The following is a 17,119-nucleotide window of genomic DNA, read 5'->3' on the forward strand; positions in this document are numbered from 1 at the left end:
GGCAACAGAAGATGCTATAAGCGGCCGGCCGTCATGATTAATTATATCTAGACGTTTTTAAAAGGACAAACAAGACCATTAAAGCAACACCCGAGTACTTTCTTCGACCCTAAAATAAGGTCTCCAAAATTGTAACAGTTGGTTCATCAACTTGTAAAAGGGTGAGAAGAACTTGTGGATTGGCTTTCCCACCCTCCTTAGGCTATGAGTGCACTCAGTTTGCACTGCTGTATGTAGAGGAGTGTGCCGTGTCCTTTCTGTTTTCAGTCTGAAAAACAAGTCAGACTCGTTCAGATAAGTGAAGCAGGAAAAACAACTACCAGTTACCATTCAACTACCAGTTCGAAAACAGTGGGGTGTACGTTAATGTGTGCTACAGATGCTGCTTCTCCTGCTTCAAATGCAATGAATTGAAGGTGTGTGGCGTTACGTGAAAAAGGCTAATTCAGATTAGAACCTGCAGGGAGGCTGAAACAGAAACTACTTAGTGTCCCTTTAACTTGGGAATGTGAATAAAATGTTCCAATTAAACTTGTATTCAACGTGGCACAACACTCATGTCACTTACATCTTGTGCACTTTCACACGTCTTTTTAATTGTTGTGAACCCGATATTGTCAAAAATAGCATGACATCTCAATTTGCCTGTCAATCATGATATATGCTCACGCAAAGGCAGGATAGTTCGGACATATTTTCGTATGCCTTGATATACGAGTACAACTGAATCCTGGAGCTACCATAGAAAGCTGCTGTTGCTCTTCTACGTACGTATACACGAGAACCGAAGGCGGTATTCTGTGCTGGTGGCTTTTTTTAATACTGGCTGTCACTAAGGTGATTTGGTTGGTATCTAAAAACAAAACCGCCGTAAAAGTGATCCACAGCTTGCTCTTCTGATCTTGCATGTTGTTGCCATTTTTACGAGTTTGTACTGATACCCGAACCACGGGTGGGCATCAGATGTGACTTGTAAAAGTCACTTTGACCCAGATAATATTTTCAGCGTTTATCGTAAATGACCGTGGAGTATGATGGAAAAAATGTTTGAAGGGGATGTACAGTATATATGGACAGGGCCGCTGACAGCTTTTGCCAAGCCGGGCCCAGGACAAAATCATCTGAAAGGGCCGTCCCCCCATCAAATACATACAATGTTATGAAAAGCCAATTTTGGACCCCCTCTATTCATGGGCCCAGGACAACTGATCCCTTTGTCCTTTGTATATGGATTGGCTGTGCGGTGGATATCTGTTCTCATGCAGGAAAGCCAACGCGGGGGAACAAACAAGTCAGTTGCCTTGGGCTCAGGGAGAGAGGGGACCCAAACCTGTGTCCCGCATTACGCTGTATGTATCGGGTGGGGTGCCATTTCAGATGAGTTTGTCCTGAGCCCCAGTCAAAGCTGTCAGTGGCCCTGTTGCCATGGAAATGCATGACTCCATCCCTGCTGGTGTTAGACAGTGTTTTGTTCAAGGTCTTTGGCATGGGCCTCATGGAGCAATCCCTTGCCACTGTGCATTAGTAATGTACTTGGGAACAGGACTATGAACTGTACTTTGCACATGTGACATCGCAATTATAAAGAGAAGTAATCGTGCTATATACAGTATAATGGCTTCTTCGCCTGAAAGTGACCATAAAAATGTTTGTATTGGTAAAATATAAACCATTTTCCCATGTACTGTGTTTTACAGTCTGTTTTGCCCAATTAACATTTTGATTAACGTCTGATCATGGTAATGTAACATGTCTATACTCATAATTTAGTACAGTATAGAGATTTGCGAGGTGTTTCTGAGTTGCAGCATATGATACACTATTCTTACGTCATAGTTATGTCTGTCATTCCCATTGCCGCTCTGTGTAATCCTGGTCATAAAATAAGCTTAAGCCAACAACATACTGGAACTCCCCTCAGGGGCATAGCAGCAAAATGTGGGCCCTATGTACAATCTGTAACTCCCCTAGCCTAGGCTACCTTACTCAGCCTACTCAGGCTACCCCTCAGCCTTACCCTTCACCCCCCCCCCCCCCACTTGTCCCACCCAAATCAACTGGGTAAAGTGAGGGAAGTGAAGGTGATTTGCAGAATTTCAAAGGGTTGTTTTATATAAATAACAATAATGCAGATGATAAAATGATAATATAATAAAGCTACAAAACATTGCCATCAATACATGAATGCAAATTAATGTAATATTAGCCTATTGCACAACATACATGTGTAGGCTATGCCTATGTATCATGAATGTCATGACTGTTGTTGTCTATAACATTTTAATTCACGTCCTGCTGTCCTTCCCCCAACAGTCTCCCCCATCAGTCGGCGCAGCTTCCCGCCCTCCTTCTGGGACAGCAACTACCCATCGCCCCCCAGCCGCGGCCACTGTGACCCGGGCGCCACCCCTTACTCCATGGACCCTTACGCCCACAGCGCCCTGCACCCTGGCCTCCCTCACCCGCACGCGCACGCCCACCCGCACCCCCACTCGCACCCGCACACGCACCCCTCCGAGTCCTGGGGCAGCTACACACAGGGCCAGGCCTACGCTGCCCCAAGGCCTCTCCATGAACTATACACTACGGCCCCGGGCCTGGAGCCTCATTATGGTCCCCTGCTGATGCCCGCGGTCAGGCCCCCACACCTCGGGCCCCTGCCCGGCCACTACGAGGTGGGCAAGCTGGAGCACGCGCCCGGGTGGCCGGGGCTGCTGCCCACCGCGGGGGACATGGCACAGACGCTGGCTCTCAACATAGACCCAGGTGAACAAGCCTTTTTCTGTGGTGATGTTGACTGATTTAACATAACAGCAGTGACAACAACGTAGAAAACAACCGATGGTGTTAATGCTGTATTGACCCAAGTGAGCGCTCCCTTTTCTGTGTGCTGCATTAACTGCTTTATAGCAACAGTGGCAACCGTAGGGGTCTTAGATAGTCGACATAGACCCAGGTGAACGCGCCCTTTGCTGTGGAACGTATCATTGACTGAAACATTGAAAATTAAAAGGTAAACCTAAACCTAAAACTAAAGTTAACAGAATATTTATCTCAGTGTGTGATATGCATTCCAGCTGCTAGTGCAGGGAAGCCGAAAGGGGGGGGACCAAGGGGTCTGTTGCCCCGGGCCAAGGGAGAGAGGGGGTCCAGAATTCCTCATTTCATATGTACTGTGTTAGGTGGGGGTGTGGGGGGTGGCGCTTTCAAGGGACTTTGTGCCACTGCCAGGGCCAAGCTAAAGCTGTCAGTGGCTCTGCAGTGGTGTCTTAGCTACTTTAACAACAATGACACAACCTTATGAGGTTAACATAGTCGACACAAGCGACGTGAGCTATTGCATACGTTACAGCAGGGGTTGGGAACCTATGTCTCGAGGGCCGTTTGCGGCCCTTGAAGCTGTTTTATCCGGCCCCCGACATAATTTTAATGTTATGCAGCTTCACATGAAATATGACATATTTTATAAAGGAATCGTAGAAATTCCATTTACAATACAATTTAGCTATATTCAGGGGACCTAGAGAACGTGGGGTCTGTTTTAAGTGGCTGCCTTCAATATACATGTAGGCCTAACTTGCAGGGGGAAATCCTGATTTGTGTTCATAGTACGGCCCTTGGAGGACTTTTACGGCCCTTGGAGGAATTTGAAGTGGCCCTTCCAATGAAAAAGGTTCCCCTACCCTGCGAGTTCTTCACAGTGATGTACATATCTCCCAAGTTACAATACATGTATGCAAGTATTCAAAAAAAATCAAAGGATGTGTTTTGGTACGCATGGGCGCATAATGGCAGAAGCATGTGTGTCAGTATGGGTGGACTATGTAAGCACCCGAAAGGTTACAGAAATGTTTATGTTACTTTATGATATGTATTCAGGGCCCTGCTAAGCATAGGCAGACTAGGCGGTCGCCTGGGGTGCCAAATGTATTGGGGGGCACCACGGGCCACAGAATTGCAATATTAAGCAAAATTAAGCATTAAACTTTACATTGACAATGATTATTAATGGGCACTGAGTACATGGTAGGCCTTCTAGATCATCCGTGCTCAATTAGATGTATGACACTATGTTTACAGAAGCCAATGTCAAATTCCACAAAAATAAAAGATCGGCGCTCGCCTAGGGCACCAAACTGACTAGAACCGGCCCTGCATGTATGCTAGCTGTTGCCATTTCATTAGCACACGAAAGTATAAAAGTCATGTACATCTATTACAGGGATACAGTTAATTCAAGGTAAACTTCATACTTCCATATTAATGTGGTGATACTTTTGAATGTGCCATGTAATGACGCCTGAATATGTGGAAATGATGGGGCTATAAAAGAGAGCATTAATCAGATGGTTGATTATTAGGATGCCAGTATGCACTTACTGTACAGCACAGCTGACGCAACAGTGCACCAGATTTTAGTAGCATTGACATAAACAGATGCTAAGGAAATGTTTTATTGACAGCTGGAAGATTGCATTGGAGGTGATCTGGAGCCTCCAGCCCAAGCACTGTTATTTTGACATGCAGCTATTTGTAAGATTTTTTTTTCTGGGCTTTTTGCCTTTAATACAGATAGGATAGTGAAGAACGACAGGAAGGGAGTGTGTTGAGAGAAATGGGGTATAGGTTTGAGAAATAACCCAAGCTGGATTCGAACCTGGGTGACCCTGGGCATGCACGTAACTACAGCTGCATTGTCTGTCCTAGTGTCAGTTTTTTTCATATATGTTGTATAATCGTTTAGGAAGCCTGATCTGAACCTACAGTGTATGTGTAAGGGCTATCTGTCAGCTATCTGACCGCTATCTGACCGTCAGCTTTTAGTATAGTACAATATAGTACATGAATGTACTATGTACTATGTGCTATGTATGTACATGTGTTATTTAATGTTCATTATTAGTAGGCTATCTACAATACTTTTTTACAGTGATATTATATGATTATAATTATATGTACAATATTATGCCCCCATGTGCACACACCTCCATAGTATGTGAGTGAGCACACAAAGCATCATGCAAACAGCCAGGGAGGCAAGGAGGCAGGGAGGCAGGGAGGGTGGCTAGGTGGCAGGCAGGGTTTTGTTCCCCTCTCTCTCCATCCATTGAGTGTTTGGATTAGGCTGCATCCATGACGACCGAGGTGCGTTGCGTTGTCCTGACGGAAGGTTCTATTGTGTGTGCGTGTATGTGTGTGTGTGTGTGTGCGTGTGTGTGTGTGTGTGTGTGTGTGCGTGTGTGTGTGTGTCCCTCTGTTGTGCGTGTTCCTCCACTGCAGGCCTCCAGCACCAGAAAAAAGCGAAGGAGCTCTACTGGTTTTAACGACCGGTCCTCCGCTCCGCTCCGCCCGCTGCATCGACCCGCTATTCGCTCGATCCAATTAGGCCCCTGGAGTCGGTCCCGCTGAAGAGCCAGCCGTGTCCTTTTATTCAAGCCAAGCTCTCGCCACCCCCTCTCCAACCCCCCACCCCATTCCCATACTCTACAACCAACCACAACCCCCCCCACCCACACACACACACACTCCTCTCAATACCCACCCCCAACACCCGCAATCATCACCTACTCAAACCCTCCCCGTGATACCATGCTGCAGCAGACCTCATTTTATTCAAGCTATGCCTTCCTCGCTCTCCACACCAACACCACACCAACAGCCCTCAGCCCCCCCTCTTCAAGCCCCTTCTCGCCTTCTCCAATCCCCACACCCCTAGGCGCCATCACCATGCTACATCTACATCCCCCCCCCACCACCACCACCAATAGGCTCTGTGGCTACCCTCTCCCTAACCCCCTCCATTGGCTAAACCAAGCCTCCGTGCCATCCATCCATCCCCTTCACTCCAAAGCCCCCCACACACGCACACCTTGACACCATCACCAACCCTGCAGGCTCTGTAACATACCCACCCACCTCCATGACCTACTCCAAAAACCCCTACCTCCACCCCTAGGCATCATCACCAGCCATCCCTCAGCAGCCTCTGTACTGTATATCCACCCGGCTTCATCCCCTCCGTGTTTTACTCCAAAACCTCTCCTCCACCTATCGACACCCTCACCAATCCCCCTCAGCCTCTTCAACCGGGCTCCATCCCCTCCATAGCCTACTCCAACCCTCTGCCCCATCTAAGCCCACAATATCATGCCACGGTCCCCCTCAAGCTCCAATCCCTTCACATCCCTCTCCAACCTCCTGCTCCCCCACCTCCATCCCCCATCCCCTTCTCCATCAGCCCAGGACACCATGCCTCTCAGTCCGACTCAAGCTCTTCACCCCACTCATCTCCATGCCCTCCATAGCCACACCACTATCCCCTTCTCCTCAGCCTATGCCACCATGCCACAGTCCGCTCTGTAGCCTACTCCAACCCCACTACATACAGTAGCGTCCCCCATGTCTCCCTGTATCCCCTTCACCTCAGCCCACGACACCATGCCACCATGGCACACTCCCCTTCGTAACTTACCCCAGCCCCCCAACTGCCGTATCTCCTTCCCTTTCTCCCTCAGCCAGCCAGCCACCCCACACCACACCACCCTATTCTTCTCTATCCCTGTCCCTTCAGCCTATACCACCATGCCACACTCTCCTCCATAGCCTACTCCAACCCCTCCACACACACACACACACACAGACACACACACACACACACACACACACACACACACACACACACACACACACACACACACACACACACACACACACACACACACACACACACACACACACACACACACACACACACACACACACACACACACACACACACACACACACACACCCTGTATCTCCTTTCCCTCAGCCCCCCACTCCACCACCACGCCACGGTCTTGCTCCAGCTGTGTGTGTGTGCCATGGAGATAAAGGAGGGATCCCTAGCCAGGCGGGAGGAGACACAGAGCCAGACATGAGACTGCTGCTGCCTGCTTGGAGACTGTTGGACCTGCTCTCTCCCTTCCTCCATTTGTCACTCTCTCTCTCTCACTCTCTATTCGTTCCCTATTTCTCCCTCTGTCTCTCTATCCCACTGTTCCCTTCTCTTCTCGCTTTTTTTCCTTTTTTGTTGCTTTTTTGGCCCATTTACTCTGTGTGTGTGTGCGTGCGTGCGTGTGTTTCGTGCGTGCGTATGTGTTTCGTGTGTGAGTGTGTGCGCACATGCATGTGTGGGAAGGAACCTCAAAGCCCCCAAACATAATCCACTTGGCCCCGTGAGACTGAACAACATAGCCATTCTGTGTTTGGAGGAATTAAGACACGACATGGAACTGGATAGTGATAACCAGCTTGTTTTTGTCCCCATGATGAACCAGTACCATTCACTCATATAAGCTTTACGGACTTGGCTCCGTCGGTGTGTGTGTGTGTGTGTGTGTGTGTGTGTGTGTGTGTGTGTGTGTGTGTGTGTGTGTGTGTGTGTGTGTGTGTGTGTGTGTGTGTGTGTGTGTGTGTGTGTGTGTATGTGTGTGTGTGTGCACGCACGCATTTGATGGTTTTATGGGTTTATGTGTGTATGTATGCGTGTGCCATTGTTTGATCCCCCCCTTTCTCTTTCTTTTTTAAAAACAATATTTTTATTTATATAAATATATATTTATGTGTATTTGGAAGTCAATTACTACTAGGCCAGTGATCTCACAACATATGGTTAAGACTGTGTTTTTCTGATTGTGTTTAGTCCTTGTTGTTTCCTTTGATGATGTTCAGAGCTAAGTGCCAAGCTTGTTAAGTATGGTAAGTGTACTGTAAGCGCACATGGTTACATTTTGCAGATGTTACACATGATTGGACTTGGATTTGTGCGGTTTAAATGATTTATGGAGAAGCTTGTGCTGCGAGGAATGGATGAGCCACTCAAATTAATCATATCATCGTCGCTTGACATTTTTGGATGCTGTTCCACTGGTACTGTTTATTTTATTTCATTTTATTAACTGTATTTTTCAGTCATTGGTTTGGAATTGATTTGCAGGGCATTTTTTCTTGCCTTGTTTACCTTGGACTGTGTTGTCAATAAATATTTGTATTGTAAATATGTACGATTGTGGATATCAGTTCACTACATGCGCTTGTTATCTGTACAGTTAAAGAATTAGTCTACCATTAAAAAGTCTACCATCATGTGGTTCTATCCATAAGTAATGAAAGAAACCGCACACGATGAACTCCCATTTAAGCCATTTTTATTGCGTGACGTTTTGGGCCACCCTGGCCCTTCCTCAGACTAAACAAGTTGATTGTGGAGCTGACCCTTAAATTACAATTTCCACATCACGTGGGCATGACAAGGTGCAGATATCACAAATATTTTCCATCACATATATGGCTTAAATGGGAGTTCATCGGTGTGCGGTTTTCTATCATTACTTATGGATTGATGTCTTTGAACCTGCACCCGAAACCAGTCACTGGATGTGCGTGTTTTTCTGATTGGGATACCATCTGGTTCTATGACACATGCTAAGAAGTAATATCACCAGACTGCAGATATGCAAAACTGAACAGATGGCTGGACAGGAGATAGGTAAAACTCAACTATTTAAAACAGGGCAGGTGGTTGGTTGTCTCCATGTTTGCTGGTGGGTTTGTGAGAAACATTATGCAGATGTCAGAAAAATTGACCGAGAATAAAGGTAATGAGTCCAGGATGACCCCATTAACTTATAGTCAAATTTGGGTCAAGGTCAGAATGGTCAAATACGGTCTGGTGTACATCAAGCCAACTCCATCTGAGTGTTAGTTACTGGCTGCAAAAGTCTTTACTATGACATCATAATATAGCTTCAACATTACGGGCATTCCTCAGTAACCATTGACAGTAAGTCAGTAACACATTACATACAACTTTATCATAGCCATTCAGGTCATTCCAATTTTATAATTGGGGTCAAGTATAAAGGGCACATGTTTAGTTTATGTCAGTTTAGTTTAGCTTGGTTTAGTTTAATTTAATTTCATGCATCCTGTCCTGCAGAACATCTACGTATGACTCCCTGAAATGAATGCAGTATAATAGTATACACTATATTACCAAAAGTATTCGCTAACCCACCCAAATGATCAGAATCAGGTAACCTAATCACTTGGCCTGGCCAAAGACCCATAGGCATGCAGATTGTTTTTATAAACATTTGTGAAAGAATGGACCACACTCGGGAGCTCAGTGAACAGCATGGAGCTATCATTGCATGCCACTTGTGGAACGAATACAGTCATGAAATTTCTTTGCTCTTAAGTATACCACATTCAACTTAGTATAGGAAAATGGAAAAGTTTGGGAACAACAGCAACTCAGCCATGAAGTGGTAGGCCACATAAAATGATCCAGAGGGGTCAGTGGATGCTGAGGCGATTAGTGCAAAGAGGTGGTTGACTTTCTGCACAGTCAATTGTGACAGAGCTCCAAACTTCATGTGACCTTCATGTTAGTGCAGGAACAGTACGCAGAGAGCTTCATGGAATGGGTTTCCATGGCCAGGCAGCTGCATCCAAGGTGCCGGAATAAAGCACACCACCACTGGACTGAAGACCAATGGAGAAGCGATGAAGTGATGAATCATGCCTTTCCATCTGGAGAGTGGTACCTTCCGGATTGCATTGTGCCGAGTATGACATTTGGTAGAGGAGGAATTATGGTGCTGTGTTGTTTTTCAGTAGTTTGGCTTTGCCCCTTAGTTCCAGCGAATTTAACTTTGAATGCTTCAGGATATCAACACATTTTGGACAATTCCATATTCCCAACTTTGTGAGAACAGTTTGGGGCGGGCCTCTTCCTCTTCCAACATGACTGCGCACCAGTGCACTTACAGCACAAACCAAGGTCCATAAAGACATGGATGACAGAGTCTGCTATGGATAAACTTGACTGACTTGACTCTGACTGGACTGTCCTAAACTGAACATGATAGAACACTTTTGGAATGAATTCGAGCGGAGAAGGAGAGCCAGGCCTTCTCGACCAACATCAGTGTGCGACCTCAATGAGCTTTTGGAAGAATGGTTACATAAAGCTATAAATACACTCCTCAACTTTGTGGATAGCCTTACCAGATGAGTTGAAGCTGTAATAGCTTCTAAAGGTGTAATAATTTTGAACCCTATGGGTGAGGAATGGGATGGCAGTGTAGTTCATATGTGAGTCAAGGCATGTTAAAAAAAATACCTTTGGTAAGATAGTGTATGTACAGTGTATTGTACATTATTTTATAAATGTTTTAGAAAAGCAGAGTCAGACACTCATGTAGGGCTGTTACGATTAATCGACTAATCGTGACTAATCGACTATAAAAATTACCGTAGCCAACAAGAATTGTCATGGTCGACTAATTGTTTCATTTAATTCAGTGCTTTTTTACTTACTTTACTAATGCTTTATTACTTTATTGAAACCTAAAATTGCCCAGCACGTATGAATTGGACATTTGAAATAGCTACTATTATGATTTAAAGCTCATTGTGAGCTCAGGGACCTAATTTTAACAGTTTCTTTCTTTTTCCCCCAATTTCCTTGAAGATTAAAGTGCTACAGTACTTGAAAAACTAATCGACTATTCGAAAAAAATAGTTGATAGCTTAATCGGAAGAAAAATAATCATTTGGGACAGCCCTACACTCATGCACAGTCAACCATTCAGAAGACTGACAAAACGTGTTTACTGTACATTATGAAACTGTACATGAGAGATAGAAACATAAATAGACATGATGCATAAAACAATAACCCTTTTGTAAAATCCAAATCATGCAGAACTCGAAAGGTCAGTCGTTCGTCCTCTTTGAGTGTTTTGGTGATTTCCTTCACTTTAGGTTGCTAGTCCGCTTCCTTGCTGTGGGTTTCACGTAGACCTATTTCTAATGTCTCTGATACTGTATAACGTTTATTTGGCATTTTAAAATACCATTATTTATAATTTTTTTAAGCCTATGCTCCATGGACCAAAATATCCCTAAGAGGTTGAGGTGATGTTGACGGTGTGTGTACTAGTCTGTGACATTAGAAGGTCAACACAGGTACAGTCTGTGTTCTTCTAAAACTATGTGACAGACACGCAGTGCATTTGACACATGAACAGCCCAGATTACGACCGAATGTAAAAAGGCCTCGTTTTTCTTTATGGGGGGGTATCACTTCTACCCACCATCCCAGCCCACCCCATTGACCCCAGCACCCCGCCCCCACACAACAATCCATAGGCGTGCGGGCCTCAGGTTACGTTTCACTGCCATTTCCCAGATATTTCTCCCGGGCCTCGCCTTTCCAAGCGTCCGCCAAATGGGAATACCGGTCGCTCCAGTCACACTCCGGCCCAGCCGCATTAATGGACGACACTCTCAGAAGATGCCCCCACTGTTTTAATGGCTCTTCGGATTGGAAAACATGTGTCCGACCATCAAACTAGGAATGGGACCCTGCTGGGGTCTGGTTCCCTCAAGGCCGCTCCCACGTCTGTCTTGTCTGTCCATTAAACTCCCCCCCCTGTTACCGAAATACACATTCTGATGACAAGAGACGATTTTATATGACTAGCCGTCCTCCTCACCAAAATTGGAAGACTATTCAACCTTCTCACCTCACCTCTCGTCCCCTCCCCTTCCTCTTCCCTTCCTCAGGTGTTATCGCATAGCTTCTGTTTATTGCCGAAACTAATCTTAAGCAAACACAATCGCAGGGGTTCACATGACAGTGGTCCAAAGAGATCTTTTTTTAAAGATGTGTGCAGAGTGCGAGACAGCATTGCACTGCACTGCACTGTAGTCTACTACTGCAGGCTAGTGGAAAGACTGTCCAGGGCTGCGTTTCCCAAAAGTTAATACATAAAATAATTGTATTGGCCAACAAACAATGCTTTGTTCTTGTATATGCAAATAAAATGTTTGCGGAAAGTGTGTGTGTGAGGTAGAATAGTGTATTTATAAACTTTTAGTGATGATGTGAGACCTATCTCTAGCATTTTGCCGAGAGGGCACCTACATACCTGTAGGCTTAAGAGTTTTTGGGAAACACAGCCCAGTTCTTGAACACAGGCCAATCACACACCAATGTGCCGGGGAACACTAGTGTGACGTGAGAGATCATCTACCATAGAAAACTACAGAATGGTTAATATAAGCAATAGGGTTTTATTTTCAGTTAACATGCAGGCTACAATTATTAATGGTGCGCCTTGGCATTTTGTCCTCGGAAAAAGTGTGCCTTGGCTCAAAAAAGGTTGAAAACCACTGGCCTGAACTGCAGACATAAAATAGACACACAGTATACAGGGTGGTAAACGTGTAATACAAGTAAGCAGATTGGTTTTGGTTATCATTTTTTCACATAGGCCTACTGAAATACTGAATATCAATGGCCTACACAGCCATGAAGTACAGTACCGGTATCTTCGAGTTTGAGACAGGCCTTTTGCAGTGCTGTCCTCTGCTGGCTGAGCTTCACCACTTGATCCGTGTCCTAGGAGTCAAGGCTATTGTGGGCTATTGTAGTTAGTTATCGTCATAAGAGGAAGTGTGTTCAACTTCAAATTGAGTAATTCAGATTTCAGGTGTGTAAAACTAGCTTCAACATAGTGAGAAGACACTGAAGATCACTTAGGCCAGAATATCTATCTTTAGGCAGGGAAGAAAACCGCACACCGATGAGCTCCCATTTAAGCCATTTTATTTTGTGACAACTGTGTCTGAGGAAGGGCCAGGGTGGCCCGAAACGACACGAAATAAAATGGCTTAAATGGGAGCTCATCGGTGTGCGGTTTTCTTCACTGCCTATGGATTAACTTTTTTGAACCTGCACCCGATACCAATCTTTGGATGTGCGTGAGATTTGATCAGAATATATATCTTCTCATGCTTTCAGCTCTCCAAATAACCATCTTCAAATAACCAACTTGTAGTCCGGCATACAGGGTCTTACTACTGAAACCCCAGTCATAGTTAAAAACAGAAGGCAAGGCAAGGCAAGGCAATGTTTATAATTTATATTTATACACAAGCAGCCAAATGCATTTCACACAAACTAAACATAAAAAACATAACAGATACTGTGGTATTTTCAAAGACATTCTAAATCTTCTTGGGATACGCCACAAAAGCAAAATCAACAATTTCTTTTGAAAACGTCACAGGCTGTGGGGCCTATGGTGGTGTGGGAGCCTTCAGCAGTTGCCTGTGTGTTACTATCTGATGAGCTATGCCTTGGTCAAAAACCTAATGAAACCAAACCCTTGGTCACAATACTGTACCACACATACACAGACATTTGTCTAGGTAAACAGAATCATGTCTGACATGGGGCCAAGGGGTTCCTACAAACATTCCCAAAAGCTGTTCTAGAACACCTGTGTATGACCACCCTATTTAGTAGGGATGTAACAATACACTCAACTCACGATTCAGTTCGTATCACGATACGCGCCAAGATTTATTAATTTTTTTCACATTTACCGACATTATGAAATGAAATGAATTATACATAAATGCTATAATAGTTTACAGGTTATAAGAAGCTATTCATAATTTTAAAATTTAAAAAAATAATGATGATGATGATGATGATGATTTGGAGCTTGGAAGCACTATCACATAATACCTCGTGGTTGTTTTGTGGACTGAAGGTTAACAGGACTTTGATAGGGCTCATCACGATACTGCCCTCTTGCACCGCGATAAATAGAAATGTGTTTAATGGGGTCGTGCGATGTGACATGCGATGTGACATGCCAACAGATGCTCATGATGAACTGCTGGTGAGTGATGTCTCATTCCCTCTCAAGGTGATTGTTTGTTTGTTTATTTGTTTGTTGTGTTGTCATGTTAGTAGGCCTATAACTAATGCATGTCCTGCACGTCTCTCACACAGGGCTGTTCTGGGGGAGAAATAGGTCCCGGGCACTTTTGGCTTAAAGGGGCCCCTCATAATTAGCGACGCAGAACTGACTCACCGGTGGGCTCTGCACCCTTGTGGGCCCCTATTTTCAAATATATATATATATTTTTTACATTTCTGAAAGTAGGGGCCCACGAGCGTGCAGGGCCCATCAGGAAATGCCCGCTATGCCAGATGGCCAGTCCAGCCCTGCTCTCACATACAGACTTCCAAACTGTGACCTGCTACGTGCCATAGTGCTCACTGCTGAGACAGCGTGACCGTATGATTAGTCACATTATTAATTACAGCAACACTGAAGCATTGCATCTCCGCCCTTAGATTGGAAACCAAATTAATTATTGGAAGAAAAATGAATGTTTTGAAAATGGTTGAGTATTTTGCTTTTATTCACAAGATACAAAGTGTCCCAACTTTTTTGGAATCCGATTGTAGTAGTATACACTCTGTTACCAAAAGTATTCGCTAATCCACCCAAATGATAAGAGGAGAAACATGGAGGGTTGCAGTTTTTCTCATCTCATCTCATCATTTGTACATATATCTATGTATTCTTTATTATGTTGACTGTGATGTGTTAAGTGTCTTTGCACCATTACCAAAGCAAACTTTCCATTTCATGTTAGTTTAATGGACAATAAAGAAGTCTAAGTCTAAAGTTAGTTAAGTATATGGCCTCCTCTCAGGAGGAGATGCAGCACACACAGCCAATTAACTTGACCTCTATGGCTGTAAACAGGCACACTTCCCTCAAATAGGCTATACCACACACACACTACCTGTACAACAAATGCACCTCCTTCTCTCTCTCTCTCTCTCTCTCTCTCTCTCTCTCATGCCACACACACACACACACACACACACACACACACACACACACACACACACACACACCCACACACACACACACACACACACACACCCACACACACACACACACACACACACACGCACACACACACCCTCCCTCTCTCTCTCCCTGCAATTACTGTAATACACAGACACACAAAAACACACACTTGCCAAGTTGCTGCCAAAGAGTACAATTCCAAAGAGATTGACACAATCGGCATCGTGCCCCACACGTGAAGAGCAGTGGCTCAATTGAGGTCAATGACTTTGAGACCTTTTTTATTATCATTATAGTTTTCCTGTTTAAGAGACCTTAACAACTTGGACAGTGACAGTAACAACTTGCTGTCAGCTGAGTTGCTGGCTTTCCTGTGGTATCACATGTACTCTGTACAAGAGACAGACAAGCCACACTCTCATCTTGTCTTAAAGGTGCACCGTGTAATATTTTTAGTAGTTCCATGCAGCCCATTCACAAATGTTAAATAAAAAAAAATACTTACCACCATCATCAAATTCTAAGTATTCACTAAGACTGGAAAAATTGCACTTTTCATACGTTTGTACATGAAGAGGGGGATCCCCTCCATGGTCTGCCATTTTGAATTTCCAGAAAAAGATTTTTTAGCTGCAAAACTTACTGTACTTTGGTCATACTAGTAAATACTAGTTTATTAGTAAATATTCATGAAAAGATCAAATTTGGCAATAGGCAGGACAATTTCACTGAGAAAGTTGCTGCAATTCCTATTCTGGCCACAATCTTACACAGTGCACCTGTAAACTGCTCCATGCATCATCTATGAAGCCCCCTTAGTCCTACCCATCCAGGAACGCCCCCCATCCTCTCCTATAAACCACAAGCATTGTGTAAGAGAGAAAGTGTGAGTTTCGTTCCCACCACATGTCATCAACCCCCCACCCCCCACAACACCACTCATACCTCAACCCACCTCAACACTAGACATACAGTACATGGGTGCGCATGCAAACACACACACGCACACGCACACACACACACGCAGTCACGCACGCACACGCACACGCAAAGGGGTCAGTTGTCCCGTGCCCAGGGAAGGGGGGGGGGGTGTGTTCAAGTTCAAGTGTTCAAGTGACTTTGTCCCGGGCCTGGTAAAAGCTGTCAGCGGCCCTGTCTGCGACTCCCCTGCAGTGCCTCCACGACCCAATTTGTTATGGAGCATGGTTCACGTCTGGATGTGTTTCAATATCAGTTTATTTCTTAACCATTGTTACCAAAAATCAGACCATCAGTTGAAAGTAATGTAATGAAAAAGACTTTTCGTGGCCCTGCCGTGGCCAAACGGTACGTCTACCATGTGGCTGACCCGGGTTCGATTCCAGGCCCGGGTCCTTTGCCGGCCCTTCCCCACCTCTCTCTCCTCACTTGCTATCATAAAAAAATAAAAACAAAAAAATAAATTCAAAGACTTCTGGTGTATTGGCCTCAGTTGCTGCATTGCTGTAGTTCAGGCAGTTGTTCATTCCAGACGGAAGTCAGCTAGGGTTAGTAATTATCACTGGAAGACGTTATCTTGTTCTTTTTGGTTATTTTATGATTACAAGGGTCATTATGCACTGCGGTTGACCTTATACGACACTTCAGACACAGTCAGCGCTGCAGGCCTGCCGTATCAAAACTTCTGCTTTTGACAGGCACATTGTGACTTTGTCTCAAGGGAAGACTCAAAAATGCATGACCGTCATAACAATGACCACATACAGACACAGACACATAGACACACAGACACACACACACACACACACAAACACACACACACACACACACACACACACACACACACACACACACACACACACACACACACACACACACACACACACACACACACACACACACACACACACACACACACACACACACACGAACACACACATGCAACATCAGGGGACATTATGGTCAGTCATGCACTCTGTGTGCTTATATATTTTTTATTGCTCGTTTCATTCCTCTTGTGACTTGACGGTGACACAGCAGATATTTTATTCTTCATTGTATATGACACCTACACATTTTACTGGGAACATCACCTGACCTGAGATAAGAAGACACATGATTTGATGGAACAGGACGAAAAGCACAACAGAATGAGTTAGACATTGCAGTTTTCCTCATTGTTTACAAACAATATCTGGAATCATGTCTCGAATTCTCAAAATTGTACACACAAACCCCTCACTTCTCCATGAACGTTTGGTCTCAAATCAATTCTTTTCTGAATTGATTTGTTGTCAAATGACAAACACAAGCCACCATTTTAATTCACACTTATGTGAACCATTTGAACAGTAATGCAAATTAATTTGACATATTTTTCTGACTGTGAAAAAAAACGCATTCAT

At 44.6% G+C, this 17,119-nt stretch overlaps 1 protein-coding gene across 3 annotated transcripts in view; it reads left to right on the top strand.

The window, feature by feature from the left end:
• Nucleotides 1-5,473, top strand: part of vgll2b (vestigial-like family member 2b) — a 12,513-nt gene extending 7,040 nt beyond the window's left edge. The window contains exons 3-5 of one of the 3 annotated variants that reach the window (XR_010031978.1): nt 2,314-2,766; nt 3,610-3,732; nt 5,281-5,473. Coding sequence is in view for 2 of the 3 variants with exons in the window: in XM_063184030.1 (XP_063040100.1) it covers nt 2,314-2,766; nt 3,610-3,668 (512 nt within the window). In the remaining variant the exon portion in view is untranslated. The remainder of the gene's footprint in view (nt 1-2,313; nt 2,767-3,609; nt 3,733-5,280) is intronic. The other 2 variants (XM_063184030.1, XM_063184031.1) reach the window with 2 other exon arrangements.
• The last annotated feature ends 11,646 nt before the right edge of the window (nt 5,474-17,119 follow it).

Source organism: Engraulis encrasicolus, chromosome 19, assembly GCF_034702125.1.
Source record: "Engraulis encrasicolus isolate BLACKSEA-1 chromosome 19, IST_EnEncr_1.0, whole genome shotgun sequence".
Lineage (NCBI taxonomy): Eukaryota > Metazoa > Chordata > Actinopteri > Clupeiformes > Engraulidae > Engraulis > Engraulis encrasicolus.